This window comes from Curcuma longa, chromosome 21 (assembly GCF_044706935.1).
Source record: "Curcuma longa cultivar G26 ecotype Majalengka, Jawa Barat chromosome 21, ITB_CL_G26_1.1, whole genome shotgun sequence".
Taxonomy (NCBI): domain Eukaryota; kingdom Viridiplantae; phylum Streptophyta; class Magnoliopsida; order Zingiberales; family Zingiberaceae; genus Curcuma; species Curcuma longa.
The window spans coordinates 3,373,431-3,398,165 of NC_133881.1; the positions used below are offsets into that span (position 1 = coordinate 3,373,431).

The window sequence follows — 24,735 nt, forward strand, 5'->3', positions numbered from 1 at the left end:
GGGTCACTTTGTTACATGTTTCCTAACTCATAAATAAGGACATACTCATAAAATACTTGACAGTAACATATAGATAAACTGTACTGAAATTGGGAAATAATAAAGATTCTTCTGGCAAAATCACTCTGCTAAGGATGTTGTTGTACTTGACATACGCAGGCTGCACCAAGGATATTGGTATCTAGTACTCACAATTGAGGATGTGCAGAACAAACAAGAAGCAAGCAAGGTCGTTTAGCTTTTAAGGGAGTACTAGTAGTAACAATAATAGAAATTATGTAAAGTATTGCCCAAATCATCTCTTTACTCATTTCTAGGTATGTCACATCTATGCATGCCACTGCATTTGCCAACTGCAACATCTCGTAATGCAAGCACTCAATCTTAATGTCCATACTCAAACACCATGATAGCCTACCATGATCATTTAGTAAGGTTGTGACTTGTGAATGTGAGACCATTGGTGAATCCCTACACCGAGGAGAAGTAAAAAAGGCTTCTTAAGCAAGTTTTTAACTACACTACACATACAGAGTGTGTAGTTTGATTAGTCATCATACATTGACTCAAGTACATATACCAACTGTGTATAACTAAATTAGCAATACTTTGTGTCTCTGTTATAAGCAATACATATGTACTGCTCATGAATAGGCTAGCTAGAATTTGAGTTGAGCTCGAACCATATCCAAATCAGAGATGGTTCTAACTGGTCTAGTTGAGCTTGAACCAGATCAAACAAGGTAGTGGTAGGTTTGTTTATGCTATTCATTGCAATGCTGCCTGTCCTTTTTTCCGCTGCCAAAATTATCATAAATTGACCCAAGTATACGTAACAACTACATATAACTAGATTGGTGATATTTGTATGTCTCAATTTTAAGTAATACACAGGTACTGCTCATAAATAGGTTAGCTAGGATTTGAGTTGATCTTGAACCATATTCAAATCAGAGATGAGTTCAAACTGGTCTAGTCGAGCTTGAACCTGATCAAAGCAGGTACAATGACTGCATTTTGTAGATTTTTTCCTAATCCAGGTTTAAACCATTCAATTTAATACCTTTGGTTAGGGTGGGTACTGTCTATCCCACCCATTGCAATGTTGTCCTTGCGCCTTTTGCCTTTTTTGTTGTCAAGCCCAGCGAGGAATAATCAGTTTAAGAGATGTTGTGAAAGATATTGTGATTTCCCCTTCGAGGAATAATCAGTTTAAGACCAAAGAATTCTGACAATTATGACAACTATTACTTTATGTCTCTGACTTCAGTTGCATGATTTTATTTATTTATTTTAGCCACACATTGTTGTAGTAGTCTGATTTGTATATAAACATGTAATTTTTGATTAAGATATGTCAACTTTCTAAGTGAAACATCTTTCTTCTTTTTCCTTAAGGTTTATGGTGCATTTAGAATGTATGTTAAAATGCTTCTTATGTGGGACTCAAGAATCCAGATAGATGGTGGGGGCAACAGTGAAGTTTCTACATCTGTGCTTGAAGCTAGAAATTTAGTAGTCCTCAGGGTAAGTTTTTTTTGACACATTTATTTATTCAGTATAATTTAGCATTCTGCTTCATTCTGCCCTACCAAGAAATGGATCTCTGTCAGCATAATTCTGTCATCTCCTCAAATGCCAACTTGGGTGTTTACGGTCAAGGGCTTCTCAAATTATCTGGGAGTGGTGATGAAATCAAAGCACAGAGACTTTTTCTGTCATTGTTTTATAACATCGAAGTAAGTTTTTTTTATTGATGTTTTTTATGTTGATACTTCTATATTCGTATTGGCAACTTACATCATTGAGCAATGATTTTATTTTCTTATGATGCTTCATTAGTTTCTAGGATGTCAAAATGTTGTATGCTCTAAGAATAGTGGAATTATATGATATGCATCCTAGTGAGATTTGTTTAGCTGTATGACTAAATTGGCAGACAGCGCTTGTCAAAGCCTTTCTAGTGTGACTATTCATAGATTTTCTTCATAAATGGAATAATGATGGAAATATTTACATTTGCATGAATTGTTAAAAGTTCAAGTTCCTGCTCTGGTGTTGTGTCTATGGTGTCACCAATAGTAGCTAGCAAGGTTTAAAATATCGAGCCGTGCCGAAGTTTCGGTCCCGGATCGGAACGATACAGTTTCGGTACCATATCGTACCATGCCGGTATAGTTTCGATATTTTTAAAATATAAAATATATTAATTGAAATAAAAAATTTAATCTAAATATTAAAAAATAAAAAGATATTGCGGTATCTCAATGAAAGGAAAAAGTATTCTGTTTAAAGGAGAAACTAGAGTAGGTTGCTTTGTAAGCCTTACGTATCTACACAAGGATAACTTTCAAATATACTTACTAATGGGTTAAGTAGTTCATTGTTTTGAACTAATGTATCAAAGTTAGGGATGATAAACAACTATTGGGTTAAAAATATTCCATACATCATTAATCATGATTTCATTAATTATGAGATTTGATAGTATAGTTAGTTTCATAAAAAGGTCTTCAAGTTCTTTAAAAAAGTTTGTTAGAGTTTTTATTAGGATAATTAGAGGTTTTATTAGAAAAGCAAGATTATATTTTATGAAGAATAAATTATGTTATCAATCTATAAAAAAGGTTAGGATCCATATAGAATTTCATATATTGAAGTATAATTTTCAATTTGAAGGGGAGCCTTGGCGCAACGGTAAGATTGCTGCCATGTGACCTAAAGGTCACGGGTTCAAATCCTGGAAACAGCCTCTTGTCAAAAGCAAGGTAAGGCTGCGTACAATGGATCCTTTCCTCGGACCCCGCATGGCGGGAGCTTCGTGCACCAGGCTGCCCTTTTGAAGTATAATTTTCAATTTCTGTCATTTAATTTTATAAGATTGTTGAATAATCTGCTATAGTTTGTAGATGATGAGTGAGGCTGTACAGAAGCAGCTCATACAAAAAATTGATATGGTAAAATGCTAAGATGGATGAATGAGTTATTAAAATAGAATAAAAATATATTAATATATAAAGGGCAATTGGATGGCACTTTAGGATGATAAAATGGGAGGAAGTATTTCTAGTTGTTATGGACATGCTTTTAGATGACAAATAGGTTCCATAGTTAGAGGTGTTGAATTTATTAGAGTGAAAAGGGCAAGGGGTAGATAGATGCAAGAGAAAATATTAGTCAATTCAATAAAAATGGTTTAATTAATTTGAATATTATAAGGGATTACAATCTTGTGTTGGCGTAATATTATTTTTGATATAGCCTTTAATAGAGCTTAACGACGGGATAACATATATGTAGATAATCCCAAATAGTAGGACAAAAGTGTCTTGGTGTCGACGATGACAATGGTGATGTTTTGAATTATTTTCTTTAATGATCTTTAGTTTTTTGGAACGGATCATGCTTTATCGTCCAAAAGTTTAGAGAAAATCATAGGAAAATTGGGCATTAAATAGTAAATTGAAGATGTAGATCTGCTAGTTGTAAATTTTTCATGCTTTTTTTTTTTTAATTTTTAGCTATTTGTGGAAAGAGATGAGAAGGTTTAGATGCGTCTATAGCTACCAAATGGATCAACCCATGACAATCCGTCAGAAATTCATCATATCGTGGGGCGGGACGAGCCGACCCACCAACTTGGCAGATTGGGAAATCTTCAATCCAACCCAACCTAAGGCAGGTTGCGGGTTAGGCGGGCCAACCCATGAGTCTGTAAAAAAAAAGTATAAAAATATTAAAATTTTTAAGTTTGGATTACAGTTTAGTCAAGTTGAAAATTTAAAGTTTGGATTGCAGTTTAGACGGGTCAAGCCCACTAGTTCATTGAGTTTTCTATTTTAATTTAAATTTTGAAAAAAAAAGTTTTCTCAACCTACGGGCTAACCCAAGCCCGCCACGGGTCGACCCACGCGGGTCGCGGGTCGCGGGCCTAGGCGGGTCGGCCCACTTGAACTCGTCTTAAAATAGGTTGATAAAATTTCAACCTAATCTGCTTAAATTGTTTGGTGGAGCGGGCCAATCCGACGGGTCCAATCCAAATTGACGGCTCTAGATGCGTCCATGAAAAATTGAAGAATGTTATTGTTCTTGAAGAGTCATGCGTAACCTTATGAGACTGACACTAAGTAGTTGGGATATACAAATCTTTGGAGTTATTGAAATATACCACCTTGATGCATCCATATTCTACTAGTCCCATATCCTGTATGTTGATGCTTCGCAGAACTACAGAAGAATTTATTTGATATTTGGAATTCATTCAGAGCTAATTTCATTTGCTTTGTTTGGTAATCTAAGTTGCCTGAAATGTTCTAGGAGTGGATACGGTAAGAACATAGGTGTATCAGTTAAATTGAGAGGCATACATGATACTGCTAATTTCTCTACTAATAACAATTTGAATTGGAAAATGTGATCATTACTGTATGGTTGAACCACTTAATTCAATCCAGGAACACTGTTGCTCCATTTGGTATATCTGGGACATGTTTTGGCCTTCTGTATTCATCATGTTTGACGTTTTAATTCTATAGATGCTACTCGCTGCTAAGCTTTTCTAATCCAGTATTCTGTAATCATCATCTATTCCTTTTCTGAGCAGGTTGGGTCAGGTTCATTATTACAGGCACCATTAGATGAGAATGTAGAAAGCAGTTTGTAAGTTTAAATGTTGATTATCATCTGCACATTACAGACTTGGAAAAGTTAGCAATCAATTGTCATAATTTGATTTTGTTTGTCAGGGTTACTCAGTCACTATGTGAGAGTCAAACATGCCCAAAAGAACTACTCATGCCTCCTGATGATTGCCATGTGAATGATTCTCTATCTTTGACTTTGCAAGTAAGATATTTGAAACTTGGCATGTGATTGATTGATTACTTGGGTCTTTTGCTGTAGAATGTAAATTACAATCCTTCTAGAGAAACTAGAGTTAGTCCAGCTTATTATTCTTTTTTTTCTCCAAGTTTGTAAAAGCCTAGAGATGCTTTATGCATTCTGGTACAAACTTTCTACATGGTTATGGTAAAAAACACTTAAAACACAAGGTTGTTTATCTCTTTTGTGGCACAGTGACAAATTGGTATGTTATCGGTATTAAAAATCAAGATATTAGGGGCAGTTCCAGGTGGTAGGCAGTAGGCTGTCAGCCTACTGCCTAGGCAATAGGCTGTCAGCCTAGGCCAATCAATACTTAAATAATATTAAAATACGAAAGAGAAGCAAATTAAATTAAGCAAATAAACAAGTCATTATTGATAAATAAGCATTAAACATGTAATAACGACATAATTTTCCTATTTCACATTGTAACCAAATATATAAAATTCACTAATTACCATATAAAGCCCCAAGTAGATATCATCTGGTGTGTGGCCATTGTTCTTACATGCTCGACATAGGTGTTCCCTGTGCATCAGCCTAAAATTACTGTCTAGTGCGCCAATATAGCTCCGCCTCTCCAGCACAGAGATCCCCAACCATATAGGTCGTCTGTAGGATAATTTGGCACAAGTTCCTACAGTCTTAGCTGTTTAATTGTTTGGATCTTGGACATTCATGGAATTTTCAAATTTAAGCCTCATCTCATTTGAAAGTACAAAACAAAAAGATAAAGACATCAAATGCACAATAAAAACCTAATGAGTTAAATTGTAGTGATAAGCCAAAATACCACGACCTAGAAATCCCAGACTTGAAAGTGGACTGAGGATTGAATATTATGTTTAGTAAAAGTGATAAAAAGTGAAGAACTGGATCATTATGATAGCAAAATAAAACTAAAAACAGAAGAATATAACATGCATTCCATATGCATTGAATGATGGATAGATTTGTTAATTAATGCCAAGATACAAAGTGATACTGCAGATGTGGTGTAATTGGCAAGGCATTTCCAGTGGTCTAGAGATATCTAAAAACTTGTACAAGATTCTTTTTTGTACTAATAATATAGGCATGGATGCATGTATTGTTATTCACACCTCAAGATAAGTGCATATGTTTTATCACATATGTAGTGAGTGGTCTTGCGGAAGGCAAATGATTATCAAGCAGCTTTTGGGGCCTTTGAATGTCAAGTTGTTATTAATGATTGTAGTTGGTCAGTAATCTGCCACAGACTTTACTCATTATATTGAATTGCAATTTATTGAAAGTAATGCTGTTGCTTGGATACCTTTCATTTAGAATTTCAGCAATTCAGTCCAGCATTGATTCTTTGGTATTATATATGACTGATTAGTGCATTCTATACGACATTCCTAAGCTTTGAAGTACTTCTGTTTCTTCTTGTTCTTTTGTCATCATACTGATTCTGGATAAGTGAATAACTATGTATTATCATGATTTACAGTTTATATTATTTTCTAGATCTGCCGTGTTGATGATCTTACTGTCAGTGGCATTATTCGTGGTAGTATCATTCATATTCACCGAGCAAGGACTGTCACAATTGATACAGAAGGCATTATTAGTGCCTCAGAGTTAGGTGATGTAACCTTTTTATATTTGGAGGTGTTACCAAAAATATTTATAATAGTTTACTGAGCTGTTTTTCTTCCCAATGCACTCTAATTAAATTCTTCTTTTTGTTCTTTTTCTAATATCACCGTCATTAAATTCTTCTCTAGGTTGCAAAGAGGGAATTGGAAAGGGTAAGTTTTTAAAATATGGAGCTGGAGGTGGCGCCGGGCATGGAGGGAAGGGTGGATCTGGATTTTATAATGGCTTGCTAATTGATGGTGGGCGGAAATACGGTGATGCAGATCTTCCTTGTGAGTTAGGAAGCGGAAGCAGTGGATCGAGTGAGTCTCTAGTATTTGTGGCTGGAGGAGGAATGATAGGTATCTTATATTTGTTACATTATTTTTTGGTTTTGTGTTCTGTCGTGATGGTGTTAGTGCAATATCATTGTCAAAGTTTGCCTTGCCAACTGACTCTTGTTGATACGTTTTTTAAACATTCATGCAAGAACTATTAAAGCTACTAGCTGGAAACTATTTAGTTCTCTTCTGATGGTCACTGGTCAGCAAAAGGGCTTGATGTGCACACTAGGATCATCTTGTGGTACTGTCACGATCAAGGTTTTTGGTGTCAGTTTAGTGTCAGTTTTGGCTATTTGTTGAATTGAGATCAATTTGGTTCTAACTGACACACCATGTATTGGTACGAGGTGGTGCCATTTTGACAGTGACTTGGTGGATGGAAGAAGATTAAGAAGACAAGGAAAAGGAATGTTAAGCAAAAAAATACCTGTTGTTCTCATCTTCGAAGGCTTCCACAATGGTTGCCTTTGCGGATTTCTCTAGAGAAATCAGTTGACTGCCCTTCCATGTTGTTGGGAACACATGCATACTTCATTTATGCCCCCTGGCTGAGATTGCCTGCACTTATCATCTGCTGACATGAAATGGATGCGCTGGCTCTGATTTTGATCTTGTCTTCATCTTAGACTGGTTGAGCGAAATAGCACCAAGACCTTAACCCTTCACAATACCCTGCTACATAACAACAATTGTCTAGATATCCCATAATTTCATTTCTGGCAATGTAGGTTCTGAATTAACTATCTTATTTAGTGCATCCCTGGTTATTGCAATCACTTGCACAATAAATGGGGATCATTTCATGATTTATAGGTCACAAGGAAGACACGAGAATCATTAGACAGCGATTTGTTGTGTGTTATAGTTTTTTTTTCATGCATAATGGTAGGATAGAAGGGGAGCTTTGGTGCAACGGTAAAGTTGCTGCCATGTGACCTTGAGGTCACGGGTTCGAGTCGCAGAAATAACCTCTTGCAAAATGTAAGGTAAGGCTACATACAATAGATCCAATATGGTTTGACCCTCTCCCGGGACCCCACATTAACGGGAGTTTTGTGCACCGAGCTGCCCTTGAGGCATAATAGTAGGATAGATCTTAAATTTTCATGTTTTGCTTTCTTTGCCGATTAAGAACTTCAATTTTTCTGTTTTCTATTTCTTGAATTGACTCACTGTGATGTTCTATTAGGGATTGCAAGACCAAATTCAGATAATTATGAACTAGTAAATTGTTTGCGAGTTAAAATCAAGGTATCAAATATCATTATGTGTCGCAGAAATAACCTCTTGCAAAATGTAAGGTAAGGCTACATACAATAGATCCAATATTGTTTGACCCTCTCCCGGGACCCCACATTAACGGGAGTTTTGTGCACCGAGCTGCCCTTGAGGCATAATAGTAGGATAGATCTTAAATTTTCATGTTTTGCTTTCTTTGCCGATTAAGAACTTCAAATTTTCTGTTTTCTATTTCTCGAATTGACTCACTGTGATGTTCTATTAGGGATTGCAAGACCAAATTCAGATAATTATGAACTAGTAAATTGTTTGCGAGTTAAAATCAAGGTATCAAATATCATTATGTGTCGGTCAACATGGGCAAAATATTTAGGTGGTGACCTTCCGTGATTATAACACACCTAAATAATTTCATTTCTGGCAATGTAGGTTTTGAATTAACTATCTTATTTAGCGCATCCCTGATTATTGCAATCACTTGCACAATAAATGGGGATCATTTCATGACTTATAGGTCACAAGGAAGACACGAGAATCATTAGACAGCGATTTGTTGTGTGTTATAGTTTTTTTTTTTCATGCATAATAGTAGAATAGAAGGGGAGCCTTGATGCAACGGTCAAGTTGTTGCCATGTGACTTTGAGGTCACGGGTTCGAGTCGCGGAAACAACCTCTTGCAAAATGCAAGGTAAGATTGCGTATGATAGACCCAATGTGGTCCGACCCTTCCTCGGGACCCCACATTGGTGGGAGTTTTGTGCACCAGGCTAGCTTTATGCATAATTGTAGGATAGATCTTAAATTTTCATGTTTTGCTTTCTTTGCCGATTAAGAACTTCAGTTTTTCTATTTTCTCTTTTCTCCAATTGACTCAATGTAATGTTCTATTAGGGATTACAGTACCAAATTCAGATAATTATGAACTAGTAAATTGTTTGCAAGTTAAAATCAAGGTATCAAATATTATTATGTGTCGGTCAACATGAGAAAAAATATTTAGGTGGTGACCTTCCGTGATGATAACACACCCGAGGGGAACCCCCAGGCACACAAGTTGGCTGCAAGCACCACAACATCATGTCAATCTTCCATGAGCATTGCAAGGTTGGCGCAAGTCTTTTGCCAGAGATGCAACCTTTGAAAATAGTGAATAACAAAGTTGACCCTTTTATGATGACTACACAACAAAGGGGAAGTCATGAGACTTTGAGAGTGTTGCAAGGTCTGTGTGAGTCTTTTGTGGGTGGTGCAACCTCCATCAAACCTCACGAGCAACTTCATCTTCAGGCCTTCAACACACCCTTGGGCACTCAGCGATGCACCGAATGTTCTTTCTCATCTCCTTCCCCCTTCTCCTCTTGTGCTTATCACACACTTCATCACCAACAATGCACCTGATCTTCTTCTTCGTTGTCTCCTTCACCTCTTCTCTTTTGGTGTTCGATACACTCTCTGACACCACCACTCAGTATAGGTGGCACATCTTGAGCCAGTTGCAGAATGAAAAAATATATGGCAAAACAAGCACCTCTACATTCACACAAATGGGATGTTGCTGGATTTTCTTCATTGTAGTTCTTGGTTTTAGTACCTAAATGGAACTATTCAATCCTCAGTTTTCCCTTATTTTGAGACATAAGAAATGATCTTTTGGTGTTCATTATCCATACACATACTAGATCATATTTTTATTCTTAATGTTTTTGTCTTTAATACAATTTTTTTATTTTAGTTATGGGCTCCATCAACTGGCCGCTTTCTAGATTAGAGATACATGGTTCTCTACAAGTGGATGGTCAAAGCCATCGAGAATCATCAATGAACTATAATGCAACAGTGATGGGTGGTGTTGGTGGTGGCTCTGGTGGTACAATACTTCTCTTTCTGCAAGCTCTTATTCTGGAGGAAAATTCATTATTATCAGTAGCTGGTGGGAATGGTGGACCTGCTGGTGGTGGGGGTGGTGGTGGTGGAAGAATTCATTTTGATTGGTCCGATATTGCTACTGGAGAAGAATATGTTCAAGTTGCTTTGGTGAATGGCTCCATTATGTCAAGGTATGACTAGTTCTTATAATGCTTCTGATGAAGTTTAATCTTATATGATGTTCCTCATACTGCAGCTCAGATTCTTAGCCTACGAATTAATCTTTTAATATGATATCATCATATCAAATTACCTGTTTCTCAATCTATTTATGTTAATGTAATAGATTTCTATTGTAGCCTTCTTTGTTGCCAAGAATATTATTTTATCTATTCATTGCTTCAATTTTTTAGCTTCAGATAGACTGGGGAGACAATGAAGTTTAGGATTATCCTAGGGACTTTGACCAGTGGTTATGATCACTTTGATCTTTGCATGGAGTGTTTAACAAATGCATAAGTAATGTTTTCGTTGAGTAACAAAAAACTCAGAACACCTTGTATTATAATTCATCTGATTCACAGGTCAACTATAGAGGTAATATTAGTTCAAAATCAATTTTCATAAACTTGACTACCACCTCAGATAATTAAGTGATTCAACTCTAATGGATGCTTCTCCTTTTTATTTTAACAGCAAAGAAAAGAAGCAAGAATCTCCTTAACTATTTGTCAAAACACACACCTAATGATTGAAGACTCATTAAACTTAGTACTTTTTGCTGGAAAGAGTGGGATGATGAGTACGATTATGACCATTAGGAAGATTGAAAGAGATTTAGTATTTATATCCTTGATAAAAGAAAACATTGTTATTGGTTCTAAGGAACTGACTGAGCATTCCAGTGCCAACCAATGTTTGGTATGATATTAGGATGTGTATCGTACATGTCTGAGTATGAAACAAGACAAATTTGATGCATTGTGATTGTGCAATAGTTAAAGGACCAGGCAGTCCCAGAATTCATACTGCATGTATGAATTCTAATTTAGTTACAATCAGCTAGTGTTAGAACTTTCTTTAATTGTGTACACTATGTGATGCAAATTAGGCATTGTTATTTTTTAAAAATTTTAAATTGAAGTTGATTTTGGAAATTGTCCTATTTTAGTTGTCAGATTTGGTAGCTTCTCCAAATTAGGAGTGCTTAGGTATTTCTAGAATTTTTGTAGTTTGGTATGATTTTATATTTTCAAGTTGTAGTCATTTTATTTCCCAAGTTTGAATCCAAGGTAAGTTGGTATTTTTAAATCAACAATATTTTGTCGATAAGTTTATCATTCTTAAAGCTTGGTCTCTCATATTTGTCTCTTTTTGTAGTATGGTTGTGTGTCAATTATTATTAGAGCCAAAGTTTACTGGTTCTATACCTTCTTTTTCAATTGGATTTAGTTCTATACCTTCTTTTTCAATTGGATTCACATTTCCATCCTCATGTTTACAGACCTATGTAAACCAACAATGTGTCTAACCTCACATCCCACCTCTATACCATTCACAGTTGACCACATTACTAACCCTTTCCACCACAATTTCCATGTTTCACCATTTTTAACCTCCAATTCCTATCTATAATTGGCAGCCCTTTCTCCCACAACATGGCTCCCAACCTCACCCTCACCCTTTACTGTTGAGCCTCATCGGTGAAATTTGTCATTCTGCTTGCCACCGGCACCAACACTGTGGGCTGCCACGATCCTGCAGTGACCTCCGCAGGGTTGTGGGGGCACCGCACAATTTTTTTCTTTTTAAAAATTATTTTTTATTTATTATTTTTTGTATTTGTATTTTTTTAATATTTAGGTTAAATTTTTTATTTTTAAAAATATTTTTAATTATTATATTTTATATTTAAAAAATATCGAAATTATATCGGTATGATACGATACAATATTGAAACCATATCGTTTCGATTATAAATCGAAATTCCGATACGACTCAAAATTTTAAATCATGCATCCAACACCACCATCGTTGACCCTAGTGTCTCCGTCCAATGCTACATATCTCTTCTTCCTCTTGTGTCAACTTACATCAATCGCCTCCCCTTGGTTGTTGGCTAGAGCTCCTCGATATTGGTGCCTAGTCTTTGGAACATTTATTCATCAATGCTTTCGCCACCAATAAGCTCCCTATCTCGGTGCTCTTAGCACTTAGGGCTATAGCCCATTTGTCTATTTTATGGAGAACCGCTTTTCCCATTGTTGGATCTCCAACTCTTCCTTTGAACTCAATCCAACTCTTCTACTTCGATGATGTGTGACATTGCATTCTCTCTAGCCACTAATTCCGCCCTTTATCAGACACATTATGTTGATACCACAAAAGATAGTCAATGTCTCATGTGCTGGGCCTAGCATCATCTCCTGGATGCTTCCCTCTTATCTTTTTTCCTAGTTCGACACCATGCAATGAAAAGCTAAATCCCAAATAAGGATCCAATTTAGCTAAAACATAAAGGGTAAACAACAGCTAAGGAAAATAAATATATAAAATATTGCTGATTTTTAAAAAAAAAATGAGGGAGGAGAAATGTTGAGGGTCCCACCATGTAAGTGGGATCAAATACATGGTTAGGATTCTTATAGCACCTTTTAGAAGAAGAATTTATGAATTTCTAGATAGTGAATTCTCAAGTACAAATAGATCTCATCAAGTGAGTGACAAACCACATGGCTCGCACAAGTTTTGTGTAAACCTATTTCCTCTCTTAAAAATGTTCTTTTATTTATTTAATTAGTAATTTCGAATTACTTACATTTAATTAATTTTTTCCTATAGATTTTTGAATACCATCATTCATTAATAAAAAGAGCAAAAAATGGCATCATGTCATTAATTTCTTGTTTAGTTTGGTTTTTGTTCATAAAAAACTATCACAAGTGTAATTGTTTGATTTTCATTTCCTCTCAACTTTTATATATTACATGACATAATGAAATTTTGAGTCAGAAACATAAACCCCATGACCCTCATGTGGAAGACAAGCTTAGATTCATGAGTACTAGAACAAACCATCCAAATTATTATTTTACACATAACTCTATGAATGACATGCACATAGTCAAATTATCATCTTTAAAGAATCAAATTATTATCCTTAAAATCATGATTGAATAGGCCTAAATGACAATCTTAGTTTTGATGAACAGTGAGGCTTTAATAGATTTATAGACTCGGTAGATGATATTGTAAATTATTTTGACCAATATAACTTCACCTCAATCAGACAAGCTTGTTTTGTCGATAACAAACTCATAGGAACCATAAAGGAATTTTGGTAAAGTATTCAAAACCACCATTATATGATAATAGCAGAATCTATAACATATTTGCCTAAATAAAATGAAAATTAGTTGAAAAATATGTGGCACAATAGTTAAGGTGAAATTACCTAATAAATTTATATTTTCCTAATAAAATGAAAATTAGTGGAAAAATATGCGGCACGACATGTTAAGGTACAATTACCTAATAAATTTGCAAAACCAAAATCATCATCCTTAAGTGACCCAAATTTAAAGACAACATCTCAAGATTCTAATTGAATTACAGTTAATGAACTTTAAGTCAAAACAAAAGAATTGGACTTAAAAAGCCTTTTGATAAGTCGATCCTAGGAAAGTGTACAGATAACATTTTAAAAGTGCTTAATAACAACAATTGGATGAATCTCTTAATGATACAATTTTAGGAGAACCATCTAAAAACATTTTAGAAGAATCCCTAATAGCATCTTAGACGAACCCTTTAATAATATAATTTTAGTAGAATCTTCTTCTCTTGACTTAATCCCTTCATAAAACAATCAACTTGATGTTGATCTAATCTTAGGCTCACAAATTGTCTTATTCATGTTGTACAAAGAAACCAAAAGAAAATTTTGAATAAAACAAATATATTAAGCTAGTGAACTAGGAATTCAAAACATCAATTTAAAAAGTTTGCAAATCAATAAAGTGTTTCATTTACATGTTTCCTTTTTTATTTTCTTTGATCTATCAATAGTAGGAATGAAATTGTATAGAGCAATGATTATTTTGAAGTACCTGCTCATACACTAAATTTACATGTTGCATGCATTTAAATTTTCTCATAGTTTCTACTTTTGAAGTATGCATATCCATTGTATCTAGATTATTTGTCATTTTTCTGAGGAAAGTTAATTACAATGCAGATTTGTTTAACTTATCAATTTATTTAAGATTTAATTTAATTTTAAAATTGGAGGATATTGAAATTTATATGGAGAAATTTAAGCACCCACCTTCATATGCTATCTTTGACGCAACTTTTTTTTGTGATTTCATCCTTGAAATTACTACTTTCACATATTGTTTGTCTTGTGAAGGCATGTACATTGTTATCACCCTATGGTAAACAGACGAATTTTTCTTATTTGTTGGAATGTGTGACCAAATATAAGGAAAACAAAGTCAAAGGTTAGAAGGAAAAATAAATATGAACTTCTTTCTTACCCAATGGAAGTGACCATCCAAAGAAGAAAATGAAAACTACTTTATTATGTGAATGACAAAACTGAGACAATATTGTTATTCTTCTTTATACATTGGATCCTAATTAAAAATATCTACAATTTGCCTAAAGTCAATCTACTCAGTTTAGGAAAATGATGTAAATTAGGAATTAAAATTTCTTTTAAATTTTAAATTGTAACCCATTTTGTAAATTTTTCTGTTTTAGGTGTCAAAGGCTTGATAACCTTTTTATTTGGTAATCAATCCTAATTAGAAGAAAGTGTTTTTAGGAATTTGGATAATTTTTCTAGTTTGTTAGGGGTTTATATTTCCTTGTCGTCAATTTATTTGTAAGTTGTTTGAGTCTTTTCGGGTAAGTGTGTATTTCTTATCCATTTGTTTAATTTTATTTTCTAATTTTGGTTGGGTTGGTGCCTTGAAACAAACAACTTCCCATTATAATTTATATTTGAGTTAGTAATATTTTCTTTCGATAAAGTTGGTGCTTTGTGTTAACCTCTTTCGGCAACCTGGTGCTGTGTTACTATGCTTCTGTAAAAGCCTTCGGAGTCCTTATTGCATCTTTCTGGCACATCTAGTTCTTTCAGTTAACATAGTAATAATTATAATGAGAACATGGAATATGTTTTAGGTTTCCTTCACAATGTAATAACAATCAAAATGCAGTTGCTATCCATCAGACATCCTTTTTCCTCAGTAAATCATGAGTGAAAATGTTTAGAATCTCCCTTATCAGCTTATCTGTCTGTGTAGTTTATCATCTTGTCTAGCCTGCTGTCTTGTCAATGTTCTGTTCTGACACCCTATTACCTGTAAATGATGTTTGTTTTTTGGTTGTCATCAATGATCACAAATGATTAACTATGGTCTCTAGCCTAGAAAACTGGTACGTTGTAACTTGTTAGCTGTTACTGGTATGCCTGACATGTGTTGTATAGTTCCTAGAAAGTTGTTTTGTTGTGCATATATATTATTTGTAGCTTCTCCTCAAATTAACTTATTTCTCATGAAATTTTGTATTCTTGAAGTGGTGGGACTGGAAGCAATGGTGGATTTGATGGGGAAGTAGGAACAATCACAGGGAAGAAATGTCCCAAGGGACTCTATGGCACATTCTGTACTGTATGTGTATTCAATGAGATGTTTCTTTACCTTCTCTTTGCAATTTCAATTATTTGAGTTTAGAATGTCTATCAATTCTCAGCTTATCTGGTTTTATGCTAATTTGTTTTTTCATTTTTTCTTTAGACTGTCAAATTTCTTTTTGTTTACTTTGCTACTTATCACATTGATATTTTAATTTGCATACCTCAAGCAATTTCAGACTTTATTTGTTGGAGGAGCTCTGCAGTTCAATATGATAGTAAAAGCTGGGATGTACAAAATGCTTAGCTCGTCGTGTTCTCTAGTTGAAAAAGAATAGTGCTTAAGGTGCAACTAATTGTCATGGTCAAAATGTTGAGCAATTAGGTTGTCCTATTTGAATGATGGTTAATGGTACAAATAATGCACTTAGAAGCCTTTTAATTTATCTAGTAGTATCCTCATCAACAAAACATTTGTGGGAATCTATCTAGGATAAAGGTCTTCTTACATTGCCATTGTGCTATGAATTGATACAGATATTGCACTTTTAACATGGACACTAGAAGCCTTCTAGTGTATCTTGGATAGGCCTAATTATCAGACTACTTGTGAAATCTATCTAGTATAGAAACCTTCTTGAACTGTCATTGTCTGTGTGGTTCCTTTGATATTTATTGTTCTTCATTGCAGCACCTTGTTCTTTCAGATGGGGAGTAAGTGTAAAAAAGTGAGGAAAGATGAAACTTGAGGAGGATGAAATGAATATCTTATTTGTGTAGAGTAGCTATGAGAAGTGCAGGAAAAAAGCAAACTCATCAAATAGATGATTTAAGAGGATTAAGGATTACACTCAATCCTTCTTATGTTTGAATCCAATGTTGGATGGTTGAGCTTGAAAAAAGTTGTATATGGCTTTAGGGAAAGGTAGGGCAGGTAATTGTGCTTCAATTAATGGGATATGTAAGTTGTGATTACAAAATAGGAAGAGAAAAGCATTGTGTTGCTGCTGCTTCTGAACCCACCCGTTTCATATCATTTAGTTGTCAGGAGTGTATCCAATTGCATTAGCAGCATAGACCTTCAATTCCTTCAAAGATGTTATTATTATTTGATTCACTCGATTAATCACTACTTTTGTCTCAATTTGATTATTTTCCATGTAGACCAGTTCACATGTTTTCTTCTGTTATGTGGATGTATTTTCAGGAATGCCCTGTTGGCTCATACAAGGATATGGATGGATCTAACTCATCACTTTGTATTCCTTGCTCTTTAGATGTACTTCCTAGACGGGCAAGCTTTATATATGTCAGAGGTACTCCCTTTACATTATATGAAATTTTTATATATAGCACTCTGGTGGAGAACATTTGATTTCTAATAGCAAAAAGTGTTATGGATTGGCATTTTTACCATTGAATGTTAATAAACTGTTTCAGGAGGTGTTACCCAATCATCCTGCCCATATAAATGTCTATCAGACAAGTACAAGATGCCAAACTGTTATACCCCTCTTGAAGATTTGATGTATGCTTTTGGTGGTCCATGGCCTTTTGTTATTCTTCTCTCTACTTTTCTGGTTCTGTTAGCACTTTTATTGAATATATTAAGAGTTAAGATGATTGGACGGGATCATTCTTATTGTCCTACAAGCTCCATTCAGCATGATTGTTCTGATTCTTTCCCCTATCTGCTCTCTCTTGCAGAGGTATCCCTGTGCATCTAAAAAATTGATTTTGACGGATGTTAATGGCTTCAACTCTCTCTCAATCTTTTATACGTTTCAATTTTTCACCTAAATGGTAACATGATATTTCTGTTATACTGATCTGAAATTCAGGTTCCAGGTACTAGTAGAGCTGAGGAAACTCAAAGCCATGTGCACAGAATGTACTTCATGGGTTCAAATACGTTTAGAGAACCGTGGCATCTTTCTTATTCTCCACCTAATGCAATTATTGGAATTGTGTAAGAAAGTTTTCTTCTAGTAAGCAAAGACAAACTAGCTAATTGTGGGTTTGTTTATGCTTGTTGTTTTATGTCTTTTTCCCACTACATGCACCAAGCATGCAACATTCTTATCAGATCATTTGTAACAGTCTTTTTTCTGGTATAGAGACTGATCCTACGCTTGGTTACACAAAAATTTTCCAAGAGAAACATCAAGTTATCAACCAATAACATAGGATTCAATATTTATTTATTCATGTGTTCTTACAGTGGTTGAAGGCTTTAAGTTGCATACATGCTAGACATAATGATGCAACAAGAGTAAGGCCTATGCCTTAGACAGATTTATTGGATCTTGTTGGTGCAAGGATAATTCTATTCATTTGATAGTGATCATATGGGGTTGCCTGCCTCAATGAAGCCAGTGATCACGTGAAAGAGGAAAAATTCTTCAAATATAAATTGTACTATTGATTGAATAATGAAAATAATGAGAGAGAAGCACTTTAGTAGACCTTCTATTAACTCAATCTTATAAGACTCAGGAAAGTTAGATTAAGTTAGAAACAACAAAAGTTGACTTAAAAAACTAAAATAGAATTGAAAACTAGATTATGATTTGGTTTTATTGGGTTGATTTATATAAAATAGTTATTGGCGTGTATAATTCATGTTAAAAGACAATTTCAACACATTTGTATTAATTGTTATTTCTTTTGGGTTATGATAAACATTGTGTATCTTATCATATTTATTCTAGAAGGTCTAGGTGATTTGGCGAACCTCAATTTATCCACTTGTTTGTCTGAGTATAATATGTTTGCTGGATAGTCTGCAGGCACTCTTCTCCTAAATATTTCTCTTGGCAAATATCCACAGGTATGAAGATGCTTTTAATAGGTTCATTGATGAGATCAATTCTGTTGCTGCATATGAATGGTGGGAGGGATCTGTACATAGCATACTTTTCGTTCTTGCATATCCTTGTGCTTGGTCTTGGAAGCAATGGCGGCGAAGAAAGAAAATTCATCGCCTTCAGGAATATGTCAAATCAGAATATGACCACTCATGCCTTCGTTCGTGCAGATCACGAGCTCTTTACAAAGGGATGAAGGTTTGGCCTATTTTAGACATGGATTTCTTGAATTGATATGTAAAACATTTGGAAATCATGGGTTTGTTTTTGGGGATTAAAAACAAAGCCATATCAGATAAGATACTGAATTTCTGGTTTTCCCGATAGCAGAGTCAAACAAGTACCTAGATAGTATCAAACTGAAAATCCATTTGACAAAGTGAAAAATTGGCAACTTTACTAATCAATCCTATTTAGTACTTCGTTTACTTTTTAAAATGGGTCGTAAAACTTGTTCCGTAATCCCATTTAGTTTTTATCATTTAAAGTATGTCTTTGAATCTTAGGATTATTGGAAGTAAATATGTTGTGCAGTTACAAATTTCTGAAATGTAGTACACTTATCTATTTTTAGTACTCAAACACATTGATGATCAGATGACTAATAGTAATATGTTTGATTTTCTTCAAATTAGACAATATAAATTCATTAATTGTGCAATATTGATTGACAGGAATACAGCTACTTGTTCAAGATGTAGTTGACCTTTTCTATTGGCCACTAACTAGGATACAAAAAAAAAAAAACAGAAGTCGGACTCAATTAAAGTTACATATTTGCCTGACTTTTGGTTGGGTTTGGACTTACTTTGCCATGCTTCAGCTGTAAACAATCTAATATTTTTTGTAGAAACCAGATAAAGGATGAAATGATTGGCAATCAAGAAAGGAAAAGAGGAATTAAATTCTTAAGCAAAGACAAGTAAATATATTTCTTGAGCTTTTTTACTCTGACAGCATAATGTTTTCCTTTTAAGTTCCTCTGCCAGCAAAAGAAGAGACCTTAAAACAGAAATTTGTCTTTCTACTCTGAAATTAATTATGATGTACTTAACATAGTAAGCTAATGTTAATAATGGGGTTATTTGGAACATCACCTTTCTAGCACCTTAAAATGTAGGTTGGTTCATCACCTGATTTGATGGTTGCCTACATCGATTTCTTTCTTGGTGGTGATGAAAAAAGACTTGATGTGGCTTCAACTATCCAGAAACGGTTCCCTATGTGCATAATTTTTGGTGGCGATGGTAGCTATATGTCTCCTTACTATCTCCATAATGATTCACTATTGACCAATCTACTTGGTCAGGTATGTACCTGTATTCACTTTTCAATTTGCATCAATCAAGCATTATCCTTTTTGTGACTGTAAATCTATTGTTTTTCTTGTTCCTAGTATGCATCAACAGCAGCCTGGAATAGACTTGTAGCTGGTTTGAATGCTCAATTGCGGACAGTAAGACGAGAATGCATTCGTTCTGAACTGCGTCCTGTTGTTGCTTGGTTGAACAGTCACACAAATGCGCAACTTGGGCATCATGGTCTGAGAGTTGAACTGGGTTGGTTTCAGGCTACTGCTTCTGGCTATTACCAACTTGGAATTTTGGTTGCTCTGCGTGAAGTTTTCTTCAATAGTGTGTGCCAGTCAGACATGATAAATACGAACAGTCCAAGAGGCAGTAAAAACAAGTATGAGGAAGTTTAAACTATCTTCTTCAACAAGTTGCAAAAGTTAGGTTGCTTTCTTACACATGAACCGTTCCTCTCTACATTTCCCAGGAAAAATATGCATGTTTCAAGTAACTCTAAGCAATTGCAGCAAGGACAACCTAGCCCTAGCCACACAATGTCAAAGGGGCTGACTGGAGGAGTAAATGGTGGGATAATTAATGAAGTTACGTTAAAATCATTGGATTATAGAAGGGACTATCTGTTCCCACTTTCTCTTTTACTAAAGAACACAAGGCCAGTGGGATTCCAGGTAATCACATTTGTTTTCTCAACTTGAGCATTTATAGGCCAATTTTGTGATGCTTCTGTAAAAATGAAACTTGTTTTTTGTTTCAGGAAACATTGCAGTTGCTAATCTGTATCATGCTCTTAGGAGATTTCAGTGTTACTGTTCTTACACTTGTTCAATTCTATTGGATGTCTCTTGGGGCTTTTCTTGCTGTCTTGCTCATACTTCCCTTGTCTATGCTTTCCCCTTTTGCTGCTGGTCTTAATGCTTTATTTAGTCGAGGACCAAAAAGATCATCACTTGCACGGGTTTATGCGCTGTGGAATGCCACATCAATAGTTAATATTGTAAGTTCGCATATGGCTAACCTGATTTTATCTAAGTTGAATCGGTGCAACTAATAAGGTCCTTTGTTGTATACTTCTTCATATGATTTTCATCTTTTTCCTTTTTATGCAGATGGTGGCATTTCTCTGTGGAATTATATATTGTGGTTTGCCTCTTGCAGAATTTGGTAAAGCTCTTGACACGTCAAAGTTAAGGTGTGCTATGTTTTAATTCTCTTCATGTGATACGTTTTTATTCTTGTTAACTTTGTCTTTGAACATTACGCAGAAATTATTGTTTTAATTTCCGCATTTAATATTATTGGTTTCTGCTTTCCTTCTTCAAGAAAGAACCCTGTCTGTAATATCTAAAGAACTAATCATGGAATTGGATGAATTTCGTTGCTCAATAGGGAGGACAATGAATGGTGGCTTCTTCTGATAATCCTCCTCCTGATCAAGCCGTTGAATGCCTGCCTAGTAAATTGGCACATAGCAAATCTCGAAATCCAAGACCTGTCATTGTTTAGCCCAGATCCAGAGAAATTCTGGACAATGTGATTAAGTTGCATCTCAAATAAGGAAAAAGCTGAGGCAATCTACACAGCAGATTAATCTCCACCATAGCAGACAAGCAGATAACTCTAACTATCTCATATGTATATGCCTTGTAAATTCCCGTATCTCCTAATTTTTGCTTGGTTTACATCAGCAGCGAGTGATGACACAAATTGGTATTGGGATTGTGTTGCTTCTCACTCCATTTTTAGGGAGCATATGGTGATCTTCCCGGTCTGCGTGTGTGATCGTGAGTTAAAATTGAGTTTATATGTAGAGAGTTTTGAGTTAATATTTACAGGATGTTTTGATAAAAAGCTATTTATTGATTGCGTATAGTGAATATGCTTGATTTAGAGATTACAATCTCTGTTTAATTTAACTAGTATTTTGACGTGCAAATTTTTACCCAAGTTTTAGCCTGTCGATATGCTGGACAAGGAGCTTGTTGAGTTAGCTAGTGACTCGAGTATCTAGCAATTGCCTTAGTAAGGTTATGCTTCTATTTTGCATGCCCACTCTAACTTAGCAATCGAACAATGTCTTGCTTTTTCCTGCATGTCATTCCTTTATATCGCAAGTCTTATAATATACAAAATCACAATCTTATTCTGTCAAAGTAGGGCCGTGGTGCCATGGTCATAAGCTTGTCTGATGTTCTACATGTGATAGGAATACGGTAGTAGCTCAAACAAATGCTTGCACTGAATGCTGGGGGAAAAAACAAAAATTTGAACGAAAGGTATACTTACGCGAGGTTCCTTCAAGGCCCCTTCTAAAGTTGCTAGATCTGGTATTGATTTATCCTCATTTGCTTGGCCTTTGTGTAAATCGCCTGACATTCCGGCGTACAGTTGCATAAATTTGGCTGGTTTAGTTTCGGCTGTTAGCTCGGGGCTTTGCGATTTGCACTCATTGACCACACATTCTACGTTCCTTCCATTGGTCCACCACACTCCAAAGCTACTGTATGGTAATTTGTCATGTAGACCTAGAGCCATATGTTAAAAATCTATGTTAATCAAGTCACCTTCTAACATTTAATGTTGATAGTTAACGCATTGTCGCCTAGTGTCTATCTTTGTATTCTTTAAAGACAAAAGACCCAAGTACTCTCAAGTGGGATACGTATCTTATTCAGCTGTAGCAGAAGGAATACGCAGTCTAGAACACGTCATACACGGTAGCATGGACGGTCATGGTTATCTCATCACTGATAAAGTCATGTAACGCTGATGCATGCATTCTTTCGCAAACTCCCTTGAGTTGACTGGGGAAAGAGGCTTATGACCTTCGAGACATTATTTGTCTATAAAAACCATTTTTTCCACACGTTTAAGTGCACGAAACTCGGACGTATCAACGGCATCTTGCCAGATGCATGACGTTCAGTACAATTAGCATCGGCAAACAATTGCATCCACACTGACCACTGAAAACAACACTTTCCTTGAGATAAGCACAAGAAAGTATATCACATGTACTGCTGCAATAATATAGAAAGTGTATCACGTGTACTCCAATCTTCGACCATCACTGCCTTCACCTCCTCCATCAACCCCGCAGCACTTAAATGAGCTGCAGTGCGTGAGCAAGCAGGAACTGATGAAAGCATTTAAGCCTTCACACTCTAGCACTCTCAGTTGTTACCTCTATGTACGTGTGTATATATCATTCAATCTTTTTCTTTAAACTCCCTCGTCCTTGTTCTTGATCATTGAACGCAAACACGCACAAAGAATGCATAGAATTGAATGAATTCTCTCTGGCTTTTGGGTACCAGAAAAAATGTATACTTTTTTTTTTTGTTTTGTTTTGTTTTTCTTACGGTGGCAATAATTGTCCACCTCCCCTCCCCAATACATTTCCGACGACCCTTGTGTTATCTGTCTTGTCGAGTCTGGCTCAGCGCCAGTCTTTCTCGAAAGAAAGAAAGAAGGTTTGGGGCATTCCTGTAAAATCAAGGGCTTATTTGAAAGAAACTTTCGTGGCGGCAGGAGAGAGCAGGGGTACCCTACGGAATGACGTTTATGCCCCTATTAGCCACTGGTAGAAGCCGTAGTAACCGCCCTCCTCCGCCTCGCGCCGCGCGCTGGCCTCCAGGTCCCACGAATTCCGACCGGCGCCGCCGCCGTCGCCATCGCAGCGGTAGCTCCACCGGCCGGAGAAGATGCGGGACGAAAGGGACGAAGACGCGGAGGAGGTCAGACGATCCACATAGTCCTTCAGCCACCCCTCGGCCTCCGAGCGTCCTCCTCCACCCCCAGCTGCAGCTGCCACAGCGTCCCCTGGCTCTGCTGCCGGCTCCGTGGATCCGGACTCATCGCGCCGTTTCTTCACCTTCTCCTTACTCCGCGTGATCCGGGACACCACTGCCTCCACCTCCTCCTCCACCGTGTACTCGAACGAAGATCCTATCGAGTACGTCCTCTGGTGCGACTGCGTCGGCAGTGGCGCGGGAGGAGGAGGAGGCATTGGAGGATACTCAGCGGAGAGGGTTCTTCGGTGACTGACGTTGCCGATCTCTATCCGGAAGCTGCCGGATCTCGAGGAGCTCCGGTCGCGAGTGATAGGCGGCGCCGTCGGCAGGGTTAGAGGAGGAGCCGGGAAGGCAATGGAGGAGCGGCAAAGCGGGCATGAAGGCGTGGTTTGAAGCCAAGGGACGACGCAGGAGGAGTGGAAGGCGTGGCGGCAGGCCGGGAGGAGGCGGAGCTCGTCGTCGGGGCGGAAAGGGCAAAGACAGACGGCGCAATCGGGCGTCGATTTGGGCAGGGAGGCTAGGGCGGAAGCCAGAGTGAATACCGGAAGCGTATCGATGAGTGCCACCGCGTTCGCCTGGCCGTCTGATTCGGCCGCGCCGGTGGTGGAGGAGGAAGAGAGCGGATCGACCACAGCCAGGGGAACGGCCGCGACCAAGGAGTTGGAGCGGCGTCGGGAGGAGAGAAATCGGAATAGGAGTTGGATGGAGAGGGAGGCGACGACGACTGCGGCGATGATGGCGGCGATGACGAAGAGGCTCGGTTTGAGGGAGGGTGAGGTAGGGTGAGGAGGAGGAGGAGGAGGAGGAACGGGCGGAGGGAGGTTGTCCTCTAGAAAAACCCGACGGCGCCAGAGCGGTGGCAGAGGAGAAGGACGCGAGTCGGAGTCCATGCAAGGCGGAGGCGGAGGCGGAGGCTGAGGTGGAGAGAGAGGAAAGAGCGCTTTCTCTTGTATTCGTCGGCTTCTCTTTATGTAAATCCAATGTCCCTTTATATATTTATATTTATATTTATATTTATATATAATATTTTGCTATGCTGCGCGTCGATTTCCTACGCGCGCATGCACGATAGCGGGATCATCGTCCATCACACGATCGCGAGTCCATCTGACCGTCCAAACTGGAAATGTACAGTAAACACGCCCTCCGACCCCCGCCGCTTTCGGCCTCCCCCAGCGCGTCGT

The 24,735-nt window shown here is 36.8% G+C and overlaps 2 protein-coding genes across 3 annotated transcripts in view; one reads left to right on the forward strand and one right to left on the reverse strand.

Annotated features, from left to right (window-relative positions):
- LOC141814315 (uncharacterized) overlaps positions 1 to 21,668 on the forward strand; it is a 47,437-nt gene extending 25,769 nt beyond the window's left edge. For both annotated transcript variants that reach the window (XM_074702252.1, XM_074702251.1), the window contains exons 7-24: positions 1,399 to 1,527; positions 1,614 to 1,739; positions 4,604 to 4,659; positions 4,746 to 4,845; positions 6,376 to 6,493; positions 6,636 to 6,848; positions 9,803 to 10,127; positions 15,524 to 15,617; positions 16,788 to 16,896; positions 17,021 to 17,289; positions 17,422 to 17,549; positions 18,411 to 18,645; positions 19,568 to 19,756; positions 19,844 to 20,136; positions 20,227 to 20,428; positions 20,515 to 20,754; positions 20,867 to 20,949; positions 21,147 to 21,668. In XM_074702252.1, coding sequence (XP_074558353.1) covers positions 1,399 to 1,527; positions 1,614 to 1,739; positions 4,604 to 4,659; positions 4,746 to 4,845; positions 6,376 to 6,493; positions 6,636 to 6,848; positions 9,803 to 10,127; positions 15,524 to 15,617; positions 16,788 to 16,896; positions 17,021 to 17,289; positions 17,422 to 17,549; positions 18,411 to 18,645; positions 19,568 to 19,756; positions 19,844 to 20,136; positions 20,227 to 20,428; positions 20,515 to 20,754; positions 20,867 to 20,949; positions 21,147 to 21,294 — 3,057 coding nt within the window. In that variant the 3' untranslated portion in view covers positions 21,295 to 21,668. The remainder of the gene's footprint in view (positions 1 to 1,398; positions 1,528 to 1,613; positions 1,740 to 4,603; positions 4,660 to 4,745; positions 4,846 to 6,375; positions 6,494 to 6,635; positions 6,849 to 9,802; positions 10,128 to 15,523; positions 15,618 to 16,787; positions 16,897 to 17,020; positions 17,290 to 17,421; positions 17,550 to 18,410; positions 18,646 to 19,567; positions 19,757 to 19,843; positions 20,137 to 20,226; positions 20,429 to 20,514; positions 20,755 to 20,866; positions 20,950 to 21,146) is intronic.
- A 1,651-nt stretch (positions 21,669 to 23,319) lies between these two features.
- LOC141815625 (E3 ubiquitin-protein ligase ATL4-like) lies at positions 23,320 to 24,441 on the reverse strand. Its single transcript, XM_074703575.1, is given in 3 exon segments — positions 23,320 to 24,321; positions 24,323 to 24,388; positions 24,391 to 24,441. Coding segments are annotated over 3 exon segments (1,119 nt in total).
- Positions 24,442 to 24,735: the final 294 nt, after the last annotated feature.